We start from the raw sequence: 25,492 nt of genomic DNA, 5'->3' as shown, positions 1-25,492 counted from the left end.
TAAATTCTTGCCTTTTCTATAGCAGCTGTTTACTTATTTTTTTCTGTGTACTGCAATTAACTGTGCTTAGGTACAGATAGCTGCGATACATCGCTCCTAGATGCTGTCAGATTTATTTTTCCTAAAGGCATAAAACCGTATGTTCTGAAAACGTTGCTAAATGCAACGTGTGTGAATGGAGCCATAGGGATGCATTGTCTGCATTTAGCTGTGGTTAATAAGTTCCTCTAACCGCACCCAAAAGCTGAAATCTAACCGCCCATGTGAAAGGGGCCTTAGAGCAGAAAGATAAACACATCGCCAAGGGGAAAGATCTGACTACTGGTGCAATGGACCCCTGCCAGTGAGAACTGGAGAGAGAATTGGCAATCCACCAAAAAACCAAGTGGAATAAAAACACTACCAAAATGATATTAAAAACAGACCAACAATGGAGGCGGTCAACAGAAAAAAATTTGCTGGGCCAAAAAAACATACAAAAAAAAAAAAGTTCCTAAGGGAAAGTTTGGGCAAGATAGAAAGTATAAAGGCCAGTTCACACTACATGCATTTCAGTTGTTTTTATGCATCCAAACTGCACAGAAAGTAGGTTATATGGTTGTCAATGTCATAGTTCACAGCAGTGTTTGCAGTTCCAGAAAAGAAAAAAAAAAAAAAAAAAAGAACATGCTGCATTTTTTCTGCACAGAACTGTACTGGAAAGGGGGTAAAATGCATTAAAAAAATGCACCGAAACGCACATGTCCCAATTCAAATTGGAGGGGAACGAATGAACTGGAATGCATAAAAAATGCACCGGAACACGCCAAAAACGCATGGTGTAGGTAAAAATCAAAGTAGACTTTACTAGCGCTTTCAGAGTCCGACAAGAACATTTACCAATGGCTAGAAACAACCACAGTGCAACAGGATTGTAATCTTATTAGACTATTATGTCTACTGTATCATTTTTGTTGCCAAAACATTTTACCGTGTAATCTCAAACCACCCAATGTTTGTAACATGCTGTGCTAAACCTGTGAGATAATAATCTCCATATCTATTTCTGAGTATCCAGTTTCAGACACGAAAATAAGTGTACACGTTAACAGAAAAAAAATGAAAATGATTTATAACTCACCATGGTAAACCTGAATTTTGAATTAAGGGGAACTTCAGGTTCATTTTTTTTTCCCATTACTAACCCCTCATGAATATAAACAAAGTATAGAAGTATACACCGAGCAGCCATAACATTATGACCATCCACCTAATACAGAGTAGGTTGCCCTTTCACTCCCAAAAGTCCTGACCCACTGAGGCATGGACTCCACTAGACCTCTGGAGGTATGCTGTGATATTTGGCACCATATTGTCAGTAGCAGATCCATTAAGTCTTGTAAATTGTCGTCAGGTGGGGAATCCAAAGATCGGACTTTTTTATACAGCACATCCCACAGATGCGCAATTAGATGGAGATCTGGAGAATGTGAGGCCAAGTCAACACCTCAAAGACAATGCTCCGTGGTCCAATTCTGCTGCTCACATGCCCATTGAAGGTGCCTTTGGCTGTGGACATATGCCAGCATGGGCACCCTGACCTGGCACAGCCCCATACACAACAAACATTGAAGCACCGTGTGTTCTGGCACCTCTCAAAGCCAGCATTACCTTTTCCAGCAATTTGAGCTACGGTAGCACTTCTATTGGATTGGACTACACAGGTCAGCCTTCGCTCCCTATGTGCACCAATGAGCCATGTGCACCAATGAGGCCGCTCATGACCCTGTCCCCATTTCCCCGGTTTTCCTTCCTTGGATATTTTGGATAGGTCCTGACCACTGCAGACTGGGAACATCCCACACGAGCTGCAGTTTTGGAGTTGCTCTGACCCAATCATCTCATCTAGCCATTACAATTTGGCCCATGTCAAAGTCACTAAAATCCTTATGCTTGCCCATTTTTTCTACTTTCAACTTCAGGGACAACATGTTCCCCTGCTGCTTAATATATCCCACCCACTTTCACATGCTTTTGGAACAGGATAATTAAATGTTACTCACATTACCTGGCAGTGGTCATAATGTTATGATTGATTGGTGTATTACTTGTAGCTTAGAGTTTTACTTACCCTCTTGAAGATTGGTTCCTTTGATGCAGTGAAGCAACTCCAAATTAAAAAAAATCTTGTACTACAAGTAGGCAAAACAGCTCCCATTAGTGATGTCCCTGCAGTTTCCCAGATTTGTTGTCCCAGCATGTATGGGTCAAGTGATGTAGTGAATACATAATCCATGAGCAGCTGCAGGGACCAGTGAAGTTCACCCATACATGTTGAGCTCATGAGAGAGACTTGACAGAGGATGACCTGGCATTACCAGTGTGGGAAATCATCAATCATCATTCAGTGACATCATCAACCATCTTCTGTATGCAGACAAATCTGGATAACGATGTTGTCAACCATCTCAGCATGTGCCTTGTATGTACCAAAAGCATAAAAATGAATCTGAGTAAAGCAGGCCATACATTACATATTTTTTCATTCAACCATTCATAAAATGTGCCGATTCCCCCATCCACACATTTGATTGTGAATGGGGGAATCCCTCCAGCTAGGCTATTGTATTCTGACAGTGGGGAGCCTTCCCTGCTATCAGAATACAATGAATGATCAGTGTTGCTAGCTATAGCCAGTGGCACTGATCGTTCAGAAAAAACCCTAATGTCTGGTTGTGCAGCAATTGATCAATAGGTTGACTGCTGTACAACCAGGGTGTCCATACATGGATCCAAATTTGGCCGGTCCCTGCTGAACTATCCAAATTTCGATCCATGTATGGCCGAACTTTAGGCTCCAAAACCATGGCAGACAAGGACTGAATGGTGCACCTTCCAAACACTGACCAGATGCCAGAACCGACAGGATTCGTAATAACTCACTACAAACGAAAGCAAATTAGCTCCACTTTCCAATGGGCATTGATGCTGTACCCCTTGTTCCTAGCACACTGGTTCCTCAAACGTCTCTGTTCTGAAAAGGGTTGACAGCTCAGCCAGAGCTGGAAGCTGATGACCCAAGTAGTGGTGTAAATGTAGTGGTGTGCAGTGTGCATTAGCCTGTGCATCCAGATTGTGTTTAACACAATGGTTAACACAGGCTGTGACCCACAGAGGTACTGATCCAGGTAGACCATATACAATGAGAAGCATGTGGACTGCAGTAATCAGATGTTGATGCAGGTTGTGGCCACATGCTGACATATCTACCATATAGTGAGACACACAGGCCATTATACAGTGTCTATATAGTGAGTCAAGCACAACGACCCTTCATCCTAAAATGATCAATGCCCAATCCTAGTGGGCAAAAATGGAAAGGGTATGGAGGACCCCAACAGACACCTCTGGAAGAGTACTTGCATTAGGGTCTATGACTGATAGCATATTATCAAGAGAAAAGCACCTAGGTTCAATATAAAGATAAAGAGGATCCCAAACTCTTGTCCTGGCACAAAGCTCCAGGGTTGTCAGTAACACAAAAAGTGTCAGTAGAAAGGGAATGTGTAGCTTTGTAAACCTTTGTTGCAGGGAAGACGTCCATGAAGGATTTGGATCAACCATTGCTACACTATGTTTAACATCAACGAATGCCTAAGAGCAACATAGTAAACAGCTATGCCCAAGCCGAGTTGCCCGTTCCCCCTGTAGTTTTCAAAAATTCACTCTACTGGAAACTTCTGGCAGATGGAGGGTTAGAAAAATACATCAGATAGTAACACATTAGAAAAGAACATGCCATTACAGAAAATAGGTACACACACTTTCATGCAAGAATAATTTATGTATTTTTACTGAATAGAATGTGTCTAAAAAAAAATTAAAAAACAAAAAAAAACCAAAAAAACAGATAAGTTGCACTGCAGACTCATGAGGTTGAAGGTAATTTAATGGTTGTGTTAACTGAATTAGGTCATGTGATACATATTAAATGGTATTCTCTTCATTTTAGAATGAATTTGTTAGATCAACGCTCCAAAAAGAAGCAGAAACAAAGAAGCAAGGGAGATGCAGAATGGAGAGAAGAGTTTATTACATTTTGAGAAGATCAGTACAAAATGCCACACACAATGTCTACAATCGGGGTATCTACAGAGCAGGAAGGTGTGAGCACAGGCTACAGATTGGACAGCATTGGATTTACATGCAGTATACAAGATCAGCTGAAGGAATGAAATTCATCTTAATGGGATTCTACAAGGAGGTTGTCTTTACACCGAGACATCACATTTCAGGTAAAGAATACCCCGTGTATGTGCAGCAAGGCAGCCAGTTTAAGAGCTGAATGGGAAAGCAGGGTCATGTATTTTGTAAAACGTTGTTGGTGCAATATAATTCCTGTATAATGAGGTTTTCAACAATAATTAAATTTCCTGAGGCCTACTGACAATTGGACCCCCATGTATGAAAAACATTCCATAGGAAAGGATATTTGTCCACAGCAACCAGTTTCCAATTTTACTTCTCAATCACAAGTTTTCAAAAAGTCTGAAATTTCCTTCCGTATTTTATTCTGCATTTCTCGGTCTGCATTTATTCTACGTTTAGATTTCTATATTTTATTCTGCAGTTCTTTTTCTAAAGCACAGCAAGTCTGCAGAACAAGCAGCTATTATTCTCATTGCTTGTATTATTCTACAGTGATATCACAACTAGAGTGACTGGCTAAGGCAAGCCATAGATTATACAAATTTTCTTTCCTTCCACTACAGGTTGAAGGGAAAGAAAATTGCTCGATTCCCCCATTAACACAGTCAGTGATAATGGGGGAATCTCCCGTAGCAATAGTGTATTCTGCCAGAGGGAAGTCTGCTCTGCCAGCAGAACACAATCACTGCTAGCAGCTATAGCCACCGGCAGTAATCACATGCAAAAAAAAAAAAAAATATGACAGGCTGGTTGTACTGAAGTCGATTGATGGATTAACTTCAGTACAACCAGCTTGCTCATAGATGGATCGAATGTTGGCCGGTCCCTGCTGAGCTGGCTTAGATTCGATCCATTTATGGCCGACTGACAAAAAAAAACAAAGAGCCATGAACATGTATGGCAATATAGTTTGTCATTTCCTGAACAAGTTTTATCTTCCGCAAAAAGTGCGTACACACTAGTACTTCCCCTTACATTTGTATCATGGGTCAGTTCAGAGATAACTGATCCTTGGTAATGCAGCTGCTGTGCATATTGCCATTAAATTGTTCGAATTGCCCAGGGCCATTTCTGGGATAGAACACATTACATCTTACGGTTCTGACCTACACTGCTTTCAGGAGGTGGGCAATGGCAGCTTTTTGTGCTAAACTGGAGCCTTAGCTATGACAACATCTTGAACTGCCCACTTTGAATGCAATGTGCACAAAGGCAATGTACTTTGAGTGCATGTGCCCTTTATGTGCTCTTAAAACATATGCAAAATTTAAAAAAATTAAAATTAATATATTTGCCATTCCTTGGATAAGGTGGCTGCGTTAGTTTATTCAGGTTTTTCCTCTGGTAAACCTGCAAATATACACTCCCTGTCCGTGGATGACCATGCTCACTCCTCCTTTGTATCTGTGGAAGGAGCCATGGCTGACAGACAGACTGGACTTCAAATGAGTCTGCCTTTGTTCATCTCCATTGAGATGGGTTGATGGGATTAGTAGTTTACAATGTAAGGTGCATTTGTTTTTGCTTGCTTTGTTTTGCACTCATAGGAAGTGACAACATTATATTTCTGGCGAGATCAACAGATCATTTCTGTACCTGCACAAATTTAAAAAATTAAAACTAAAGCAGCCTTTGCATCAAAGGTCTGGTGTATTATGCGATTTAGTTTTTTTGCCAATATACGCCTTATGGAACAGTTTCCATTTGCGTACAGCAACCAGACTTCCTTTTATTTTCCAAATGCAATATTGAGTAAATGGAGAAACGGATTGGCTGTAGACACAACAAGAACGGCCCTTTCTTTAGCCCAACAGTAGGCAACCTTTGCATTTCAGCTGCAGTGGAACTACAAATACCATGAGGCATTGCAAGACTTTTCCACTGGAGTCAGGGTTGTCACTGTCAGAGGCATGATAGGAATTGTAGTTTCACCACAGATGTGGATTACAGGTTGACCTCCCCTGCTTTAGACTCCAAAATGGCTGCCACTGCTACACTTGAAAAAACGGAAAAGTTAGAATGTCTTAAAGAAGTTTCAGGAATGTATAGCATGTATTGAAAACAATATCAAATCATCGAGGAATCACAGCAGAAAACTATACTGAAACACACGATCATGCATCAAAAAAGGCACACTTGCTATAACATGGTTTGCTATAAAAAAATAAAGGACTGATAAAAACTATACAGAATATTTATACATAGTCTGGATTATCAGCAAACATGCAAAACATAGGATGTGCTCTGTTTACAGAAGACCAGTAAAGGTATAGTTCATGTGTGCTGAGAAATCAAGAATTACAATCCTCTCCAATGGCTCACTTATGCGAAACCACAAAAAAAAAAAAAAAAAAATGAGCGCAATAAAATATATATACAATTTATGCCACATTTTGATTAATGTTTGAACATAAAAAAATAAAAACCAGTTAATGTACAAAATTATACAATCTGATCAATATTTGGCCAGTCCTTCAATAGACCTGGTGTGATATATATTCTTTGTATAGAAAAAAAAAAATCAAGTAAATATAATACCCTACTGTCTCCTATAGACCTTCAAAAAAAGGTAAAGAGCATTCTGAATGGCAGAGTCTGTCGCAACTATTTCATAGTTTTGGCTGCTTATCACTGGTGCTTTCTGCGCTGCTTTGTTAAATGTGCTCAAAGAGTTGATGACTGTTTTATATAAAAAAATAAAAAAATGAAACAAAAAAACGACAGCCAAACTGTGAACCAGCCTAAGACAGAAGGAGATCATATATGTAAATGTTCAAGTTAAGTTTAAAACTACATCAACATTTAAAATTGTATGTCCTCGCCATCATGTGCGCTTTGTTCATCTACATAAAAAAGTGAGAGTAGAGATTTGCGCTCTCTAAGGTTAAAGATTTAAAAAAATTCAAAAAAAAATAAAAAATCATAAAATAAAAACTTCCACTCTGCAGAGATCTAACTGCTCTAATCTGGAAAAAAGCGTGAGCACATGAATAATAAAACAAATTTAAAATGAAAAAATAAAAATCAATTTTTCCAGTCTGGCATGTGGATGCTGCCCACCTCCAATCTTTACAGTTTATTACTTTCTTTTGCCGTGTCAATGAGACCAAATGCGTTCATTTTCCTTTCTGATCAAATCTAAATTAAGCAGTTTCTTCCAGTTACTTTTACATACTCAGATAATCTATTTTCATGAAAAAAGTCTATAATGGGTGTTTGATATCATTTACAAACTAAAATTAGGAGTTTGACAACATACTTATCAGCTTGAAAGCTCAGCGCAGCAAATTACTCTGATGTAAAGTATCAGCACACAAGTTGTAAAAGTACGGCAACCTCATGTAGGTATCAAAAATACCTCCCTGCCCCCCGGTCTGAAAGTTTGTGGCCAGCATTATAACAGATCTGATTCTGTAAACAGTTTTGGCACTTGAATTGTAAACGGTTCCTGCTGGCCTTTCTGGCATCAGTGTTCTGATATGAACAGCGACCTCATATGTACATACTGTATAAACAAATAAAACGTGCAAATCTGCAATATTTTAAAAAGTGCAAAACTCAAAAGAAAATGAAAAGTATATACATAAAATGGAAGAGAGTGGTTTGTAAAATCAGAACGTAAACTTAAAATCCAGAAATACCTGATTTCTGACATCCAGAACTATCTTGGCTGCCTGTGCAGGGAGGAGGGGGTGAAAAGTTGGCTTCAGACAGCTTACTAATGTTGCATGGTGGTGATGGGGGCATTGGAAGTAAAGTGCTATTGGGGCTGCTAATGTCTCCTTCCGCCACTAGGGTGAGATCCGCCACATTGTCGTCTTCGACAGTCTGTATGTTCCCAGCAGACAAGTCTTTTGAAGGCCGCTCGCGGCTGGGGATGTGTATGTCCTGGACATGAGGGATTGGAGACAGTGGAGGGTTAAACGGAACATACGGCTTCCTTCCAGAAGGTGGCACCATTTCGGCTTTGTCTCTTTTCCCCGATCCACTGAACTTGGCAGACCTGTCTGCACCATTTTGGGTGAAGTCTTGTTTTGTACCTAGGAACCCGCGGGAAGCACCATTTGCGCCTTTGTCAAGGCTGCTGCTCTTCTCCATCCTTTTTCTGCTAGTCTGTCCTGCTCCTGGAGCTGAAGAAGTCTCACTGGGAGGTGACAATCTAAGAAAATCTGGAAGGACCAGGTCTTCTTTCCTTAGGAGGCCACGCTGGTCTTCTGCCCGATTACTCTGTGCTTTTGAAATCATCTCAAAAAAGGCTAGAAGGGGAAAAAATATTTGAGTAAGAAACCACATCCTACAAAAAAATTTACATTGTCCCAAAATAATTTTAGTCTTCATTTGTTTGGTTTTTTTTTTAAGTGGTGCTTTTAGCTTTGATTCCTATGTATTGTACACCAAGTGTATCTGTAAATCCCAAATAATGTTAAAGATTCAGCCACCCATAACGGATCATTCCACTCTGTTAGAAAGCAGACTCATCCATAGGCCTCTTGTGCATCTCCTGGACTTAGTGGTAACATGTCTGCAACCAGAGCTATTTTCAGCAGGCTTTTCAACCATTCTTGGGGTGAGGCTCCTAGGATGCAGCCCAGAACTAGAGTGTAGAAATCTAACAGTCTCAATAGGCTAGTATGATTAATTTCCAGCATACAACAGACTGGGAATGGGAAGAGTGGTTAACAAAAGCTCAGGGAAGAGGTTTCACTGACTGATGGACCTTTATGAAGAGTGGTGCCCACCTCATGACCTTGGAAGCTAAGGTGTGCCACCAAATTATAGAAGACACTGCTTTCATATACAGTGCCTTGAATGTATTCATACCCCTTGAAATTTTCCACATTTTGTCATGTTAAAATCAAAAACGAAATGTACTTTATTTGGATTTTATGTGACAGACCAACACAAAGTGGCACATAATTGTGAAGTGGAAGGAAAATGATAAATGGTTTTCAAAATGTTTTACAAATATTTGAAAAGTGTGATGTGCATTTGTATTCACGTCCCTTTACGCGAATACCCTTAACTAAAATCTAGTGGAACCAATTGTCTTCAGAAGTCACCTAATTAGTAAATAAAGTCCACCTGTGTGTAATTTAATCTCAGTATAAATACAGCTGTTCTGTGAAGCCCTCAGAGGTTTGTTTAGTGAACAAAAAGCATCATTAAGGCCAAGCAACCCACCAAACAGGTCAGGGATAAAATTGTGGAGAGGTTTAACGCAAGGTTAGGTTATAAAATAATATCCCAAGCTTTGAACATCTCACGGAGCACTGTTCAATCCATTATCCGAAAATGGAAAGAGTATGGCACAACTGCAAACCTACCAAGACATGGCTGTCCACCTAAACTAACAGGCCGGGCAAGGAGAGTATTGATCAAGGAAGCAGCCAAGAGACCCATGGTAACTCAGGAGGAGCTGCAGAGATCCACAGCTCAGGTGGACGAATCTGTGCACAGCACAAATCTGGCCTTTATGGAAGAGTGGCGAGAAGAAAGCAATTGTTGAAAGAAAGCCATAAGAAATCCGGTTTGCAGTTTGTGGTGTCCCCCACATGGCTTCTTTCAAAACGTGGAAGAAGGTGCTCTAATCAGATAAGACCAAAATTTTACTCTTTGGCCTAAAAGCAAATTGCTATGTGTGGCAGAAAACTAACACTGCACATCACCCTGAACAAAGAATCCCCACATGTGAAACATGGTGGTGGCAGCATCATGTTGTGGAGATGCTTTTCTTCAGCAGGGACAGGGAAGCTGGTCAGAGTTGATGGGAAGATGGATGGAGCTAGAAGAAAACCTGTTAAAGTCCGCAAAAGACTTGAGACTGGGGCGGAGGTTCACCTTCCAGCAGGACAATGACCCTAAACATACAGCTAGAGCTACAATCAAATGGATTAGATCAAAGCATATTCATGTGTTAGAATGGCCCAGTCAAAGTCCAGACCTAAATCGAATTGAGAATCTGTGGCAAGAATTGAAAATTGCTGTTCACAGACGCTCTCCATCCAATCTGAGAGAGCCTGAGCTATTTTGCAAAGAAGAATGGGCAAAAATGTCCCTCTCTAGATGTGCAAAGCTGGTAGAAACATCTCCAAAAAGACTTGCAGCTGTAATTGCAGCGAAAGGTGGTTCTACAAAGTATTGACTCAGGGGGGCTGAATACAAATGCACGCCACACTTTTCACATATTTGTAAAAACTTTTGAAAACCGTTTATCATTTTAAAATACGTTTACATTTTTGGTTGTAACATGACAAAATGTGGAACATTTCAAGGGGCATGAATACTTTTTCAAGGCAATGTACAACACTCAGCCATAACATAACCACTGTTCGATAAAGTGAATAACATTGGTTATCTCCTTACAATGACACCTGAAAGTGGGTGGGATACATTAGATAGCAATCAAACATGTTGTCTCTGAAGTTGATGTGTTGAAAGCAGAAAAAAAATGGGCAAGCGTGAGAATTTGAGCGAATTTCACAAGGGCCAAATTATAATGGCTAGATGATTGCATCAGAGCAACTCCAAAACTGCAGCTCTTGTGAGATGTTCTGGTCCTGCAGTTGTCAGGACCAACCAAAAGTGGTCCAAGGAAGGAAAACTGGTGACAGGGTCACGGGTGGCCAAGGTGCAATGATGCACTTGGGCAGCGAAGGCTAGTCCATGTAGTCTGATCCAACAGAAGAGCTACTACAACTCAAATTGCTGAAAAAGTTAATGCTGGTTCCGATAGAAAGTTGTCAGAACACACAGTGCATCAAAGTTTGTTGTATATAGGGCTACGTAGCCATGAACCAGTCAGGTGCCCATGTTGACCCGTGTCCACTGCCAAAAGTGCCTACAATGGGCATGTGAGCATTAGAACTGGACCTTGGAGCAATGGAAGAAAGTGTTGACTTGCATCTAAATTCTCCAGATCTCAATTCAATCGAGCATCTGTGAAATGTGCTGGAAAAAAAAAAAAAAAAAGTATGATCCATGGAGGCCCCACCTCACAACTTACAGGACTTTGAAGGTGTGCTGTGGTATCAAGCCACAGTAGCAGATCCTTTGAGGTCTAGTGAAGTCTATACCTCGACGGGTCAGAGTTGTTTTGGCAGCAAAAGGGGGACCTATTCAATATTATGGATGATTGGTGTATACCCCTTGTAGTAGAGGGATCCAGATCATACAATTCAACAGCAAGAACCAACCAAAGATTTCTCCTTCTCTTACCATGTGCTGATTAATACCCTCATCTTTCCCCTTAAAGATGAATATTTATCATACCCCATTCTCACCCTAGCCTCTTTGAATGATCTGCAGACACACGCCCCAAGCCCCCTCCTGCACAGTATAGGGAACTCCCAGAGTACCATCCCATGTAGGAATGACAACCATATGCACATGATCATCCTCATTCCTGGGCTCTCCCTAGACTTAATACTCAATCACCCAGAATTCCTGTTTCACACCTGCAAGCAGCGCACATTCCCATGGCCTCTAAGTAGAATGGCAGTACTCACAGTGGGTGCTGTGCACAGTGCAGCCATTCTGCTGAGGGACCAAAAGGGAAAAGGCAACATTTTTTGACAGTGTTCTACTGGGGGACCACCCCATTGTGGCAATGCCAATATTCTCTAGCTGACACTTTTACAGCATGCTACCTGACTACATATGCACCTAAAGCATAATGGAGCAGTGCACTTCAAGGCATTTACCTTCCGCTTCATCCAGATTAATTTTATGCTGCTTTTTTCTGCCCACTCTTAGCACTGCTTCGTCTTTTTTCTGTAGCCGAAAATCTCTTGCTCCTTTCCCAAATTCCCCTTTCAGTCTAATGGAGGAAGACTTTACAAGAGGCCGATCTTCTACCTGTAAGAACATAGACAAAGGATTCACATTTACTTTAATCCCTTACACTTGCCAGTACTGCTGGGTTTTCTGAAAAGGGCAACACACACCAACAATGAGTAAAGTGAAGTAAACCATGGCAACCAGCTAGATCAGGAAAAGGAATACTTGTAAAAGTAGTTATAAAGTCTAACCATTTTTTACCTTAAAATGCATTCCAATCATTAAAGTAAAAATGGTTTAGGCATCAGTATAGCCCTTTACTTCTCCCCCCTTTTACTTACCTGATCCCTCATTCGATCCAGCCCTGTGCACATTTACAGCTCCTCTCTCCATTCAGTTTCTGGTGTCTCAGCCTTTGCTGGGGCATCGCTATTGGCTCCTGCTGCTGTCAATCAAAGCCAGTGAAGAGGGCGTGTGTGGGGGGAGGAGGAGGGGGTGCACATTTCCTGCTATCTGTGTCCATGGCTGCAGACAGCAGGGCTTGGGAGTGAGCCTACACAAGTGCTCCCATACGAAGCGTATTCCTATGGGGCACTAGACAGAGGATGAGCCAGGAGCGCTGGCGGTGGACCCAAGAAGAGGAAGTTCAAGATTACTCTGTGCAGTTCCACAGGGAGAGAATACTGCACACTGCCTTATTGAATATATGAGTCCATAAACAGCCTAATAATGTACAATAAGACAGAAAGGTAGACCTAAACAGATTAATCCTAAGGGGATAATAATCACTTCTGATAGTTGAAAGCATTTGTTTTCACTCAAGGCGATTTTCCAGCTTGCTGCCAAACTTCCCTGTAACCCTGCCAAACATATTATGTATTTTGCATTAAACAGCCAAATAGTTTTTACAGCTGAAAGCTAGCAAATCCACAAGTGAACTTCTCCAGTCCACAGCAAAATAAATATTTTGGTTCTTAAAAAAAAAAAAAAGAGAAAAGAATTACCGTATTTTTCGCTCCATAAGACGCACCTGACCATAAGACGCACCTAGGTTTTAGAGGCAGAAAACAGGAAAAAAAAAATTCTGAACTAATGGACTGCAGACATAGTACAGGAGATGTCCAGAGACTGCGGACAGCACAGGGATGACCAGAGACTGCGGACAGCACAGGGATGACCAGAGACTGCGGACAGCACAGGGATGACCAGAGACTGCGGACAGCACAGGGATGACCAGAGACTGCGGACAGCACAGGGATGACCAGAGACTGCGGACAGTACAGGAGATGACTGCTGACCTTTGGGGAGGGGGGGGGGGGGGGAGCGGGTACCTGAATTTGACAGGTACCCGCTCTTACTTCCGCGGAGTTGTTCTTTGATCTTACCTGTTCCTCTATCCAGCCGCGCGCTGTCTTCCCGGCTTCTGTAATGTCGGCGCTCGGCATGACAGCCGGGTGCCCAGTGCGCATGAGCGAGAAGCGCTGCGCTTTGTGATTGGTCCGGCGGCTTCTGGGATCTGTCATGTGTCCCAGGTACCGCCTTACCATTCACAAAAAGCACCGCTTCTTGCGCATGCGCACTTGGCACCCGGCTGTCTTGCCCAGCGCCCACACTAAAGAAGCCGGGAAGACAGCGCGCCGCTGGATAGAGGAACAGGTAAGATCAAAGAACAACTCCGTGGAAGTAAGAGCGGGTACCTGTCAAATTCAGGTACCCGCTCCCCACCTCCCCAAAGGTCAGCAGTCATCTCCATAAGGTCCCGCTGCAGAGCTGAGCGGCTGGCCCGGTATTCTGACACGGCGGTGGAAATACCGGACTGGCCGCTCCATATTCGCTCCATAAGACGCACTGACATTTCCCCCCCTTTTTTTGGGGGAAAAAAGTGCGTCTTATGGAGCGAAAAATACGGTATATTTTACTCATTGGTAGTGGTTATAAAGACCATCATGTGCTCAAACCCAATTGGCTGGGGTGGACTTTCTCAAGCCAATCACTGTTCTTCCCCACAGCGGAGGCCCAGTGGCAGAAAGGCCTGTTCACACTCAGCAGGGACAAATGTGAAAGTTTTTGTTATAGCCTTTTAGAGGTTGATCTCCTTGCCATCCAACATCTAGGGAAATCTTAGAGCAACCCTCACTGAAGCCAGCAAAAGATGAGTCGAAAATCCTGTTGATAGATGAATCGTTCGTTCTTTGCAACATTGGTGTACAAGCTGCAACACACAATTTTGTGCCGCAGTCAAGTGCCTGATCCAACATGCTGGGTTTTTTCTTTAGAAAACAAAACAAATGATGGTACAATCGTATGCACCATTTTCATCTTTCGATTCACAGAATCTGCCCACTTAACTGTTAAAGCCAACAAAAATTCCTCACAAAAAGCAAATAGAAACCCTAGTCAGTGCATCTGCCACGGCCAGACCGAACAATAAAATGGAATCACTGGGCCACCTGAATTCAAAGAGCAAATTTTGCGGCCATCAGGAAAGTATTTGGGGCTTGTAGTCAAAAAATGCATGTAAGCATAAGAACATATATGCCAGAAGAGTGTGTTCCTGCTAGGTACAGAAGCCAAGTGCAAGGCCACCAAATTAAACCACTGACCTGCCCGCAGTTTTTTTTCTATAAACAGTCACACTAAAGAATACATACTGACACCAACAGCCATTGTCCATACCAAATAAAGCCTAAGTTTTGGTATAAACTTTTATTCATCTGCCCATCCTCCATTAATAGAGAGGAATCGATAGTACAGCTCCTATGAATGGAAGAGGGGGGCAGAAAATGCAGGCACAGTTGGCACGGTTGAGGAGTCCTTTGGCAATATTAAACCCCCACAGCATCATAAGATTACAGTTGAGGAGTATGGGAGGACGACAGAGGATTTAGAATATGACAGCAGGCACCAGTAAAGGGCCACTTCAGAGTAAAAGTAAGTATCTGACTCTCTACCTGTGCCGATTTCTCAAAAAAAAAAAAAAAGTTTTACCTAAACATAGGCTTTAAGTAAAGTTTCTGACTCTCAGATTGTGATGAGCCTAGTCCCACAAACTTGACTTCAAGGACAACTAATCACTGTGGTGTAAAAGTGACAGAGGAGTTCCTCTGCTCAGATCCTTGTCTTACCGTAGATGGGAAGTTCCTGGAGCTGGATATTGCAGGGTTTGACTTCATCAGAGGAGTCTTTCCTTTGTCTGCAATCAAACACATTAAATATCAACATATACAGTATAAGGTTTTGAGAAAATTAAAATTAGTAAGCAGAAAGCTCAATGAGCATAATGGGACATGACATGCTCGGCATATGATGTACCAGATAAATCTGACTTGCACTGATGCGCAATGAATGTGACCTGGACATTTAGGCCCCAATGACCCATGGGTAAAGAGAGCGGATATTATTTGAGGCTCTATCATACCAACTAAACAGGATATGAAAAGGTATTAAAGTGAGTAAGAGAGAGTTCACTTACCTTTAATTTTGCAACCATCCTTTTCCTCTAATACAACTCTCTGGCCGTCCAGGGTGGATATAGGGACACCCAGGTCTAGAGGTTCCTGCTCCCCACTCTGCAAGGACAGAACAATCTTGAGTTAAACAGTTCCATTTGTTTTTACTGCATATGGACTATTACTAGTGTATATTTGAAGCAAAACTAAAGTAACACTCTTCTGCAATAAAACATACCTACCTGTCTGCTCACAGTGATCTCTGGACTGTGAGCAGAGCTGTGCAGATTACAGTGGCTGGGTCGATCCTGTGTGTCAGCTCCTGCGCATGTGCAACAGTGACATCACACTGCGCCGGCCAATGAAGATGGCCATAACCTGGCACACAGGAAAAGACGGCTCTGGCAAAGGAGCTTTGGGAAGGAGAGCATGCTCCCTTTAGTTTCACTGGGTTCACAACACAGACTATATTACATCAACCTAGATAAGAGGCTTAACAATTTTATTACTTTTTTGCTTTTTCATTTTGTTTTGTGCAGAACTTCTAAAAAGCTGTGCTATATCAAACTGGAAGTGAAAACTGACTTACAAGTCGAGCAACAAGTTCATGAAGGTTCAGCCCATATTTAGCCACAACGGGACGCAAGACTTCAGTCACAGGCTTTGTCGGTTTGGCTTTCAATCCCACTGATCTGTTAATTGGTACAAGATCCAATCTAAAAGCAAATAAAGAAACATTTCATGAAAATAGACCAAATAAGTTCTACTTTAACATTCTGACCTCCTATTATCTTTTCAATGCTAAAAGAACGCAATTTATTATTTTTTTTATTTCAAAATAAAGTCAAATAGTTTGTGTAACAAATTTGTCACAGGTGGGGCAGTAAAAATCATCACTTGTAAATAAAAATGTATCATCTACTGTACTGTGTTACACCTTTACACTTTTATAGAAATGCCTGAGAATGTTTAGATTTCAAGCTCTCCATAGCAGTTTACAAAAAGCTTTTACAGATGAAGTATTCCCCGTCTCTATTGTTCCTGCTTGGTAACAAGCAAAGTCTGAACAATTCCCATTATAAACAATGGACATCTGAATAGCCTGTAAAAGCATAATAGAGCAACAGAGGTACTGAGTGATAGAGTATTACCACCCCCCACCACACACACTCTATGTGCTATAGCTGGCTCAACTGCATATTTTCAGGCATGGAGGGGCATGTTACTCTCCCATGTAATGATGCTAAGCCAATCAGTGCCATCACAGGGTAGTCCATAACCTTCAGTGATTGAAAGGAGCTAAAAGAAGGTAAGTATGTGGGTCTTTGGAGGTGTGCAAAGTGAACCTGTTCTGTTGCATTACCTTGAATGGGCAAAGCACATTTTTACTTCAAATGGACCTTAGTCTCCAACAAACACTAAGAATTCCTGATGCATGATGTGCTGATCCCAAAACACATGCCAGTAACGTCACTTATGAGATAAAACACTTATTCTGCTGCTTACATTTTACTGATTGACTGAGGCTTAGATGACCACACAGCTGTCCCCTAGGAAGGCTACATCATGAATGCCTTCCAAGGCGATCTTGTAGGTAAACTGCAAGATCCGAGTTGAAGAAAGAAAAAAAAGTTTTTTCCCCAGATCTCATGAAGTTTCTGGAAAAAGCCCATTTCTTTTTTCCTACACAGATCTGGCGCTGATGTCACTGGTGAACTGGCTTTGAAAACATGGAAGAAGCAGCTAGCCAAGGATCAAAATAAGTAGATCTAATGATTTTTCACAGTAAGCACAGTAATAGTCACAGTCTAATGAGGGGAAAGGTCCGCTTTAACCGCTTGCTGACCCGCTGCAGTTCATGTACTGTGGCAGGTTGGCTTGTACAGGCACAATCACATACCCGTAATGTTGCAGCTTTCTTCCAGGTTGGCTCGCACGTGGGCCCGGAAGATTGTGCTGTCATTTGCTCCAGCACAAGCCAATCAGCAGTTCCCACCCAATTATTTATGGCCCGGACCCGTGGATCGAATGACAGAAGAGAGCCCTGTGTTGGTAATCACAGGGCTCTCTATAGACAGCAGCAATGTCTTTTATTTTTCTCCCTGCAAAGCATGGAGTAAAAACAGGCCCATTGCTTAGTAAAGCAGCACGCAGTAAATATACTAAACATTGTTAGGCTCCATGCACACTGGGCGTTTGACGAACGCCGATAACGTCAGCTGTGTAAAGTCACGTTTTTCAGCGTTTTTGTATTAGCGTTCAGCTGCGTTTTTTTTTACCAAAACTTTGGGGGGGGCAAAAAAAAAAGGTCCAAAAACGCTGGTTTGCAGCGATTTACCGTGTTTTTCAGCATTAGAGCGTTTTTAAAGCTAAAAAAACTCCTGTAGAAACCCACTAGTTCTGGGTTTTTTTCCCAGCCAAAAAAACATTGGATTCCAGTCCATGTGTGCATGGACACATAGGATAACATGCTGGGGAGTTTACTGGCTGTAGAAAAAAAAACTTCCAAAGCCAAAAACAGCCGCTGTAAAAACATCCAGTGTGCATGAGGACGTAGATACACATTTAACCCCTTGATTGCCCCCAGATGTTAACCCCTTCCCAGCCAGTGTCATTAGTACAGTGACCGTGTATATTTTTAGCACCGATCACTGTATTAGTGTCACTGGAGATGTCAGTGGCAGTTAGTCAATTCCCCCCCCAGTGTCAGAGTCAGATTGCCTTCCGCACCATCGCAGTCACACCATATGTCGCTGATCACTGCCATTACTAGTATAAAAAATAAAAATTTCAGTATCTATACCATAGATTGTAGATGCTATAACTTTCACACAAACCAATGAATATACACCTATTGGGATTTTATTTTATTTATTTTTAATTTACCAAAGACATGTAGCAGAATACATTTTGGCCAAAATTTGAGGAAATTTGTTTGTTCTTTTTATTGGATATGTTTTATGGCAGAAAGTAGAAAACTATTTTTCAAAATTTTGGGGCTTTTTTCATTTATAATTTAAAAAAAATATAAAAACTGAGTGGTGACCAAAACCCATCAAAATAAAGCTCTATTTGTGTGAAAAAAAAATAAAATTGCATTTACTTACAACATTGCATGACTGCACAATTACCAGTTAAAGTAGCATAGTGCCAAACAGCAACAAATAGCCTGGAAATGAAGGGAGTAAAATCTGAAGTTGTTAAGATGATGGGATGGGAGGCCTCAATGACCAACAATAAGGCACAAAAGGTGGCAGGGTTATGCTAAAGCTCGATTTTCTTTCATAACCCCTTTGCTGCCAACTCCCTGGCCCTTTAAAAGGATATAAATGCCAAGAGGCGGAGGAGGTGGGCTTTTCAATCTTGTAACTGCGGTGATTGGCTGTCACAGCAGTCAAATGATCGGAAACTTCTGACTGCAAGTATGCATTAGGAGCTGCAATGACAGTTTAGTGAGCATGCTCTCAGCACTTTAAAGGCGTTCCCTATTGATGAAAATATGCGCTTTGTGTTAAAGCCCACCCACCCAGCAGCCGTATATATGCGTACAACCAGAGGAAACAAGGTAAAGCATGCATCATTTGCATATAAGTGCCACTAGTTTGAAAGCCATAGAAAAGGTGTTCCCAAGCTTCTATCCAACTTTCTATTAGATTATTATTATACAGTATTTATATAGCGCTAAAAGGTTTGCTCAGCGCTGTACATTATAGTGGGGGACAGAACATGAGACAATACAGTAATATAACAAAACACGAGGGGTTCGAGGGCCCTGCTCTTTCGAGCTTAAATGTTGAGTTTACATTTAATTATTCTCAGGCTTTACAAACAATAACAATAACACTGCGAAACATTTTCATGGAGTTCATTCTTTTCAAATTGTTTTAGCTGCAAAATTCCATACAGAGGAAAACACGAGTAGACGTGAAATGATCCATGGCTGTAATAACCCCAGAGAGATTCTTAGTTTGGTAGACTGTGGAGCGCAGACTCTGATTAAATACATTTATTAAATATACTGGAAAGGAAAGGAATACTGCCAGGAGGGTCCGCAATGGAAAACCTCCCAGCAGCCCAAAATGTTACATTTGGTAGATTCATTTGGTTTCTCCTACCGAAACAACGTCCGTTTTTCTATTCTTAGATCCCGGGACTCCAGAATGCTGCTGTCTTGGCTGAGAACAAGCGGCTGAGTTACATGCGAAGACAAAATAAACAGAAGCACACAATAAATTACACATTGTAGGGGGGAAATCAAGGACATTCTACACACTGCTACTTGTGAGCGGAGAGGGCCAGGAGCTCGAACACTTTCACTGCCGGCCACTGCTGTGTGCAGATGTCTGTACTGAGCACCAGAGGCTTTAAAGTGACCTTGTCTTCAGACAGACATCACAATGGGGTGCCTGCAAGGAGTGAAGGGGAATACTAGAGAGAACCACTTGAGTGACATCTGCGTTTGCTGATATCACATCTAAGACGGCATCAACCAGCAGCAGTCTCAGGGCTTTTAGAGGTCTTACAGTTAAAGTGATACTAAAGCTAAAAACATTTTTTCTTTTTTTTACTTAATGCATTCCTGGAATTAAGGTAAAAAAAAGTTTTCTATTTCTCTGCCTCCCTACCTTCCGTGTGTGAAGAAGAAGAGTGGGGAGAATAAATCCAGCGCTGTGCATGGCTGCATCTCTTCTCCTTATTTTCCTCTTCACACAGGACTCAAGCAGCAGGAGGAGACACTGTCAATCAAATGAAGTGAGGAGGAAGTTGTGGGCGGGGCTAAGTCCCGCTGAGAGAGTCTATGGAGCTCATCTCCAAAAGGCACACAGCTCGGGAGCGAGCAGACACCGTGTGCCTCCAAAGCAAACTGCTATGGGGACACATGAAAAAGAGGAGGAGTCAAGATCAGTGGCGGGGGACCCAAAAAGAAGAATTGGGGGTGCTCTGTGCAATACCACTGCACAAAGCAGGGGAGTATAACATGTTTGTTAATTTAATTTAAAGAAAAAAAAAACCACTAGCAACATGCATAAAATAAGTTAAATGAATATATCCAGTGGATATAAAAAGTCTACACATCCCTGTTAAAATGTCAGGTTTCTGTGATGTAAAAAAATTAGACAAAGATAAAAAATTTCAGAACGTTTTCCACCTTTAATGTGACCTATAAACTGTACAAATCAATTGAAAAACAAACTGAAATCTTTTAGCAGGGGAAAAGTAAACATAAAAAATTAAAATAATGTGGTTGCATAAGTGTGCACACCCTCTTATAACTGGGGATGTAGCTGTGTTCAGAATTAAGCAATCACATTCAAAATCATGTTAAATAGCAGTCAGTACACACCTGCCATCATTTAAAGTGCCTCTGATTAACCCCAAATAAAGATCAGCTGTTCTAGTAGGTCTTTCCTGACATTATCTTAAGTCGCATCCTACAGCAAAAGCCATGGTCCGCAGAGAGCTTCCAAAGCATCTTTGTTTAAAAGTATCAGTCAGGAGAAGGGTACAAAAGAATTTCCAAGGCATTAGATATACCATGGAACACAGTGAGACAGTCGTCATCATCAAGTGCAGAAAATATAGCGTAACAGTCTACACATCATTACCAAGAGCTGGACATCCCACCAAAATTGATGAAAAGACGAGAAAAAAAAAAAAACTGGTCTGGGAGACTGCCAAGAAGCCTACAGCAACATTTCAGGAGCGGAATATCTGGCAAGTACTGGCTGTGTGGTACATGTGACAACAATCTCCCGTATTCTTCCTATGCCTGGGCTATGGGGTAGAGTGGCAAGACGGAAGCCTTTTCTTGTGAAACATTTTTGCAAAAACACATCTGAAGTTTCCCAAAAGCATGTGGGAAAATGTCTGATGAAACCAAGGCCATAATTCCAAAAGATATGTTTGGTGCAAAAATAGCACCCCAAAACAACACCATACCCACAGTGAAGCATGGTGGTGGCAGCATCATGCTTTGGGGCTGTTTTTCTGTAGCTGGAACCTTAACCAAGGTAGAGGGAATTATGAATAGTTCCAAATAACAGTCAATATTGGCACAAAACCTTCAGGCTTCTGCTAGAAAGCTGAAAACGAAGAGGATCTTTCAGCACGACAACAACCCAAAGCATACATCCAAATCAACAAAGGAATGGCTTCACCAGAAGATTACAGTTTTGAAATGGCCCAGCCAGAGCGCAGACACGAATCTGATTGAAAATCTGTGGAGTGATCTGAAGACGGCTGTGTACAGGAGATGCCCTCGCAATCTGACAGATTTGGAGTGTTTTTGCAAGGAAAAGTGGGCAAATATGGCCAGGTGAAGATGTGCCATGCTGATAGAGTCATACCCAAAAAGACTAAGTGCTGCAATAAAATCAAAAGCTGTTTCAACAAAGTATTAGTTTAAGGGTGTGCACACTTATGCAACCGTATTATTTTTATTTTTTATTGTTACTTCCCTCCACCTAAAAGGTTTCAGTTTGTTGTTCAACTGAGTTATAGTTTATAGGTTACATTAAAAAGGTGGAAAAAGTTCTGAAACTATTTCTGTATCTAATTTTTTTTACATCACAGAAACCTGACATTTTAAACGGGTGTGTAGACTTTTTATATCCACTGTAAAATAATGGATGGATTGAAATGGAAATTATTGGTCTGGCAACAGGATCTCTTTAAAGCCAAAGCATCAGCATGACAACCAGGCAACTAGCATTCTCAAAAAACAAGAGTTCAGTAGTGGTAGCCTCCATTTTACGATCATAACAGATTAAAATAATCCAACCCATAAAACAAGGCCTTGACTCTGCTAAATTTAACCTGTCCTTAATGCTTTGTGACAAAGCAGTTGTGAAATTTGATCTTCAGAAGTCTGATTTACAGTCTTGTTTTTAATCTGCTGGGATACAACAAATTACCTCCTTATCGGATTGGTTGGGCCTTTATTTTTATACTGCTCAGCCAGCTAATGGAAGAAACGAGATGAAAGCACGGAAAGTGAAAGTATGTAAAGTGAATTTTTACAAAGTTTTCACAGCTGCTATCTAGGGATTGCTAAAAAGTTGTGGCAGAAGAGAGGAAACAAAGGGCCCACAACAATTTTAAGCACCAGTACAGTTGAATGGGGTAGCAAATGGAATTGCATGATTCACTAAATTGCATTTATTTGAACCATGAAACTTACCCCATAAAAAGGTGGGTCCACACTATTGCCAGTCAATTTATATACTCCAGCAGTAAATGAGCTTTAAAAAAAACCCCGCTGTAGCTGCAGGCATTCATCCTCAAGGTTCACAACAGGGCACACTAAAGTTGGTTTTAGGCTGAAAAACTTCCAAATCACTGCTCTCAAAAGGGAGCAAAGAAGTTAAGCTGCTGAGAAACCTATAACCATAATGGTCTGTTTTTGGGAAAAATTAAGGATGACTTGCTCCCCAGTGCCTACAGTTACAGGGGTTAAGTGCTCCTTTAAAGTTATGTTAATATTTGTTAGGAAAATGCAAATATTTGACCCATAGGTTCACTAACTTTTTCCCACAATATGTAACCTCTAACGTAAGCATTTAACACTTCTATTTTAACTTCATTCCCTTATCCTTACTCTCCAATCCCAACACATAAACTAACCACTTTTGGCAGCTTTCCACCCCCTATCCAAACCTAACTCCCATTCTTCTGCATGCTCACTTTGTCCTGTGGACAATCTGAAGAAATATATCTCTAGTGAAGGAAAACTAGAAATACCAGCTCATGGCAGAACCTTACTTGTGATGGAGGGTGGATGATCAGTGAAGATCCAGCCACTTGTCCCACAGACCAACTTGAGGGCTCAAACTGCATCACTCTAATGCCAGAAAAAAACATGGATGTAGAGCCCACCTTAGCAGAAAAGGGTCTTACCTTGTTGCCGCCAACTAAAAACAGGTCCACTGCAGCAATATTAAAGCCATGCTTTTCACAGAGGCCGCTCAGGATTTCCTTAATGGAGAAACCAGCCTTCACAACCATGGCACAGGACGAGCCATCTGGCAGAGCAATGTAGCAGTGTTTAGGGGATTTCTCAGAAGACAATACTCTGGACGATTCAAACTTTGGAGGACACAAAAAAAAAAAAAAAAAAGCTGATAAACAGCAGAACGAATACAACATGACTTATTTAATGTCTCCAGTAAGGGCGGCAATACAATGTGTAAATTTGCAAAGTTCATGATGAAAAGATGACTATTTCGTGAAATAGCATTTAAAATAAACATTGCACAGGAACCAAAAAGGGGGGGGGGGGCTGATAGGCTACTAAGGATGACAACACTTCTTCCTTCAGGCACTTGTGTTAGACTGTGTGATGTCAGTAATGGATTCCTCTAATAGGATTACAATAAATCTTTTTCCAGGGTGAGACAAGCACATTACATGAAAATTAGATTACAAAAGGTCACAAGAATCCATATGACCATTTAGCTAAAGCATGCATAATGTGGGCTCCAGGCTCTTAAAGGGTTCCTTGTCAAGTGGTCCGATAAGAGTCGCTGCCTTGTAAAACAATTACAGTTAGAACATGGTCCTTACCTCCAGCGCATTGCCATTACTTCCACAATTAATCATCTCTAGGCTTGCTGAAGAGGACACAGAACCTTGCGACTCGCGCCTCCTGCCAGGACCCCCGTTGACAAAAGTGGAGTCTGCCAGGAAAATGATGAAGAGGAGACCATCAGCTGTAAACTCTGAAACTGTGCTGGTTAATGGCAAAGTATTTCCATTGGGAAAAAAATGGAAAGATACACTGACTAAACAGAATTATGACCAATATGGTAAAACTTAAAGTGGAACTTTACTCTCTCATTCAACATGGACTATTTGTATTCCTTAGGCTGTTAGCATTAGTAAATGGATAGGAAAGTAAATCATATTTACTTGTTTAAAACATTTGTTTTATTTATATTTCTTCAGTTACTTCCTGGTTTTCAAGTCTAGACAAATTATGTCATACATCCCAGCAGTCTTCAGGAGGGGGGAGGGTTCTCAGCCAATGCCTGAGCTAAGGGCTGATGGATTCCAGGAAGTAAATGCTACATGAATCATCTACCTTAGATTGTACACCCTTTGAGGGTTAGGGACTGATGTGGATGTACAATATATATGTAAACGCTGCGTAAATTGATGGCGCTATGTACCTGTAATAAATAAAACTGCCCTTACTCAATATGACCATTCCCAGAAATGCTAGGGGGTGTTTTTCAAAATGATTTCTCAGCAAAATAAAAGCATGGATGGGCGAGTTTGCTTTGAATATTAACAATGAATTAAATAGCAATTTTGGTTTGAGCTGCTCAGATGCAGTGCAATTCCATTTTAAAGGAGAGCTCCAGGAGACGCTCATTTGCTAGAAAACTTCAAACACTTTCTCAGTGAAGTTTTTGGCAGAAATTAAAGCCTGCTTCTTGTTTCAGTGGCATCAGGGCAATGACAATCCTTTACAAACAATGATCCATCCAACCAACGTCTTGATACACAAAAAGCTTTTAACGCCATACGTCAGACTGCCTATCCAGAACTGATAGGGAGGCCACAATATTTTAGGCTTTTCTAGTATTTAGCAAAATTTTTTTTGCATTTTAGAACAATGTTTGGGTAACAAGCTACAGCATTGTTGTATATCCTTGTCAACCCTACTTATATGTTAAAATACATTAATTCTGATTGGCTGCATTGGCCCACCTGGACATATTCTCTCCTACATTGTTTTTTCATTAGGTTACTGCCCCCCCCTCCCCCACCTCCATAATGCCAAACAGCTAACTATACTTGTCACAGTAAACAAGACTGAGACTGTACATTTATACCCCTAGGCCAACTGTCTTGTTCTGTCCTTCGTATCACACAAAACTAGACAACATAGCATGTCATAACTGGAATTTGGACATAACTGGAGGCTGAAAGGGACAGTTTGCCGACAGTGAGTTCACCTAGAACTGGAAACTAGGAAAGCAGGCACCCTAGCAGTTTGGAACTAGGTGTATGGGCCTAGTACAATATTCCCACAACAAAACCGCAGAAACTATTTAGGGGCAGCTACAAGTGGCCTA

The 25,492-nt window shown here is 41.3% G+C and overlaps 1 protein-coding gene across 2 annotated transcripts in view; it reads right to left on the bottom strand.

The window, feature by feature from the left end:
• RGS12 (regulator of G protein signaling 12) overlaps positions 1–25,492 on the bottom strand; it is a 289,572-nt gene that overhangs the window by 19,615 nt on the left and 244,465 nt on the right. For both annotated transcript variants that reach the window (XM_089691559.1, XM_089691561.1), the window contains exons 10-17: positions 23,976–24,088; positions 23,310–23,498; positions 19,529–19,602; positions 16,003–16,129; positions 15,437–15,533; positions 15,090–15,157; positions 11,889–12,042; positions 7,830–8,444 (exon numbers count right to left, since the gene is read on the bottom strand). In XM_089691559.1, the coding sequence (XP_089547685.1) occupies positions 7,830–8,444; positions 11,889–12,042; positions 15,090–15,157; positions 15,437–15,533; positions 16,003–16,129; positions 19,529–19,602; positions 23,310–23,498; positions 23,976–24,088 (1,437 nt within the window). The remainder of the gene's footprint in view (positions 1–7,829; positions 8,445–11,888; positions 12,043–15,089; positions 15,158–15,436; positions 15,534–16,002; positions 16,130–19,528; positions 19,603–23,309; positions 23,499–23,975; positions 24,089–25,492) is intronic.

Source organism: Staurois parvus, unplaced genomic scaffold, assembly GCF_062004578.1.
Source record: "Staurois parvus isolate SC_StPar_1 unplaced genomic scaffold, SC_StPar_1.0 ptg000564l, whole genome shotgun sequence".
Taxonomy (NCBI): domain Eukaryota; kingdom Metazoa; phylum Chordata; class Amphibia; order Anura; family Ranidae; genus Staurois; species Staurois parvus.
This window is presented reverse-complemented; position numbering and strand designations above follow the sequence as displayed.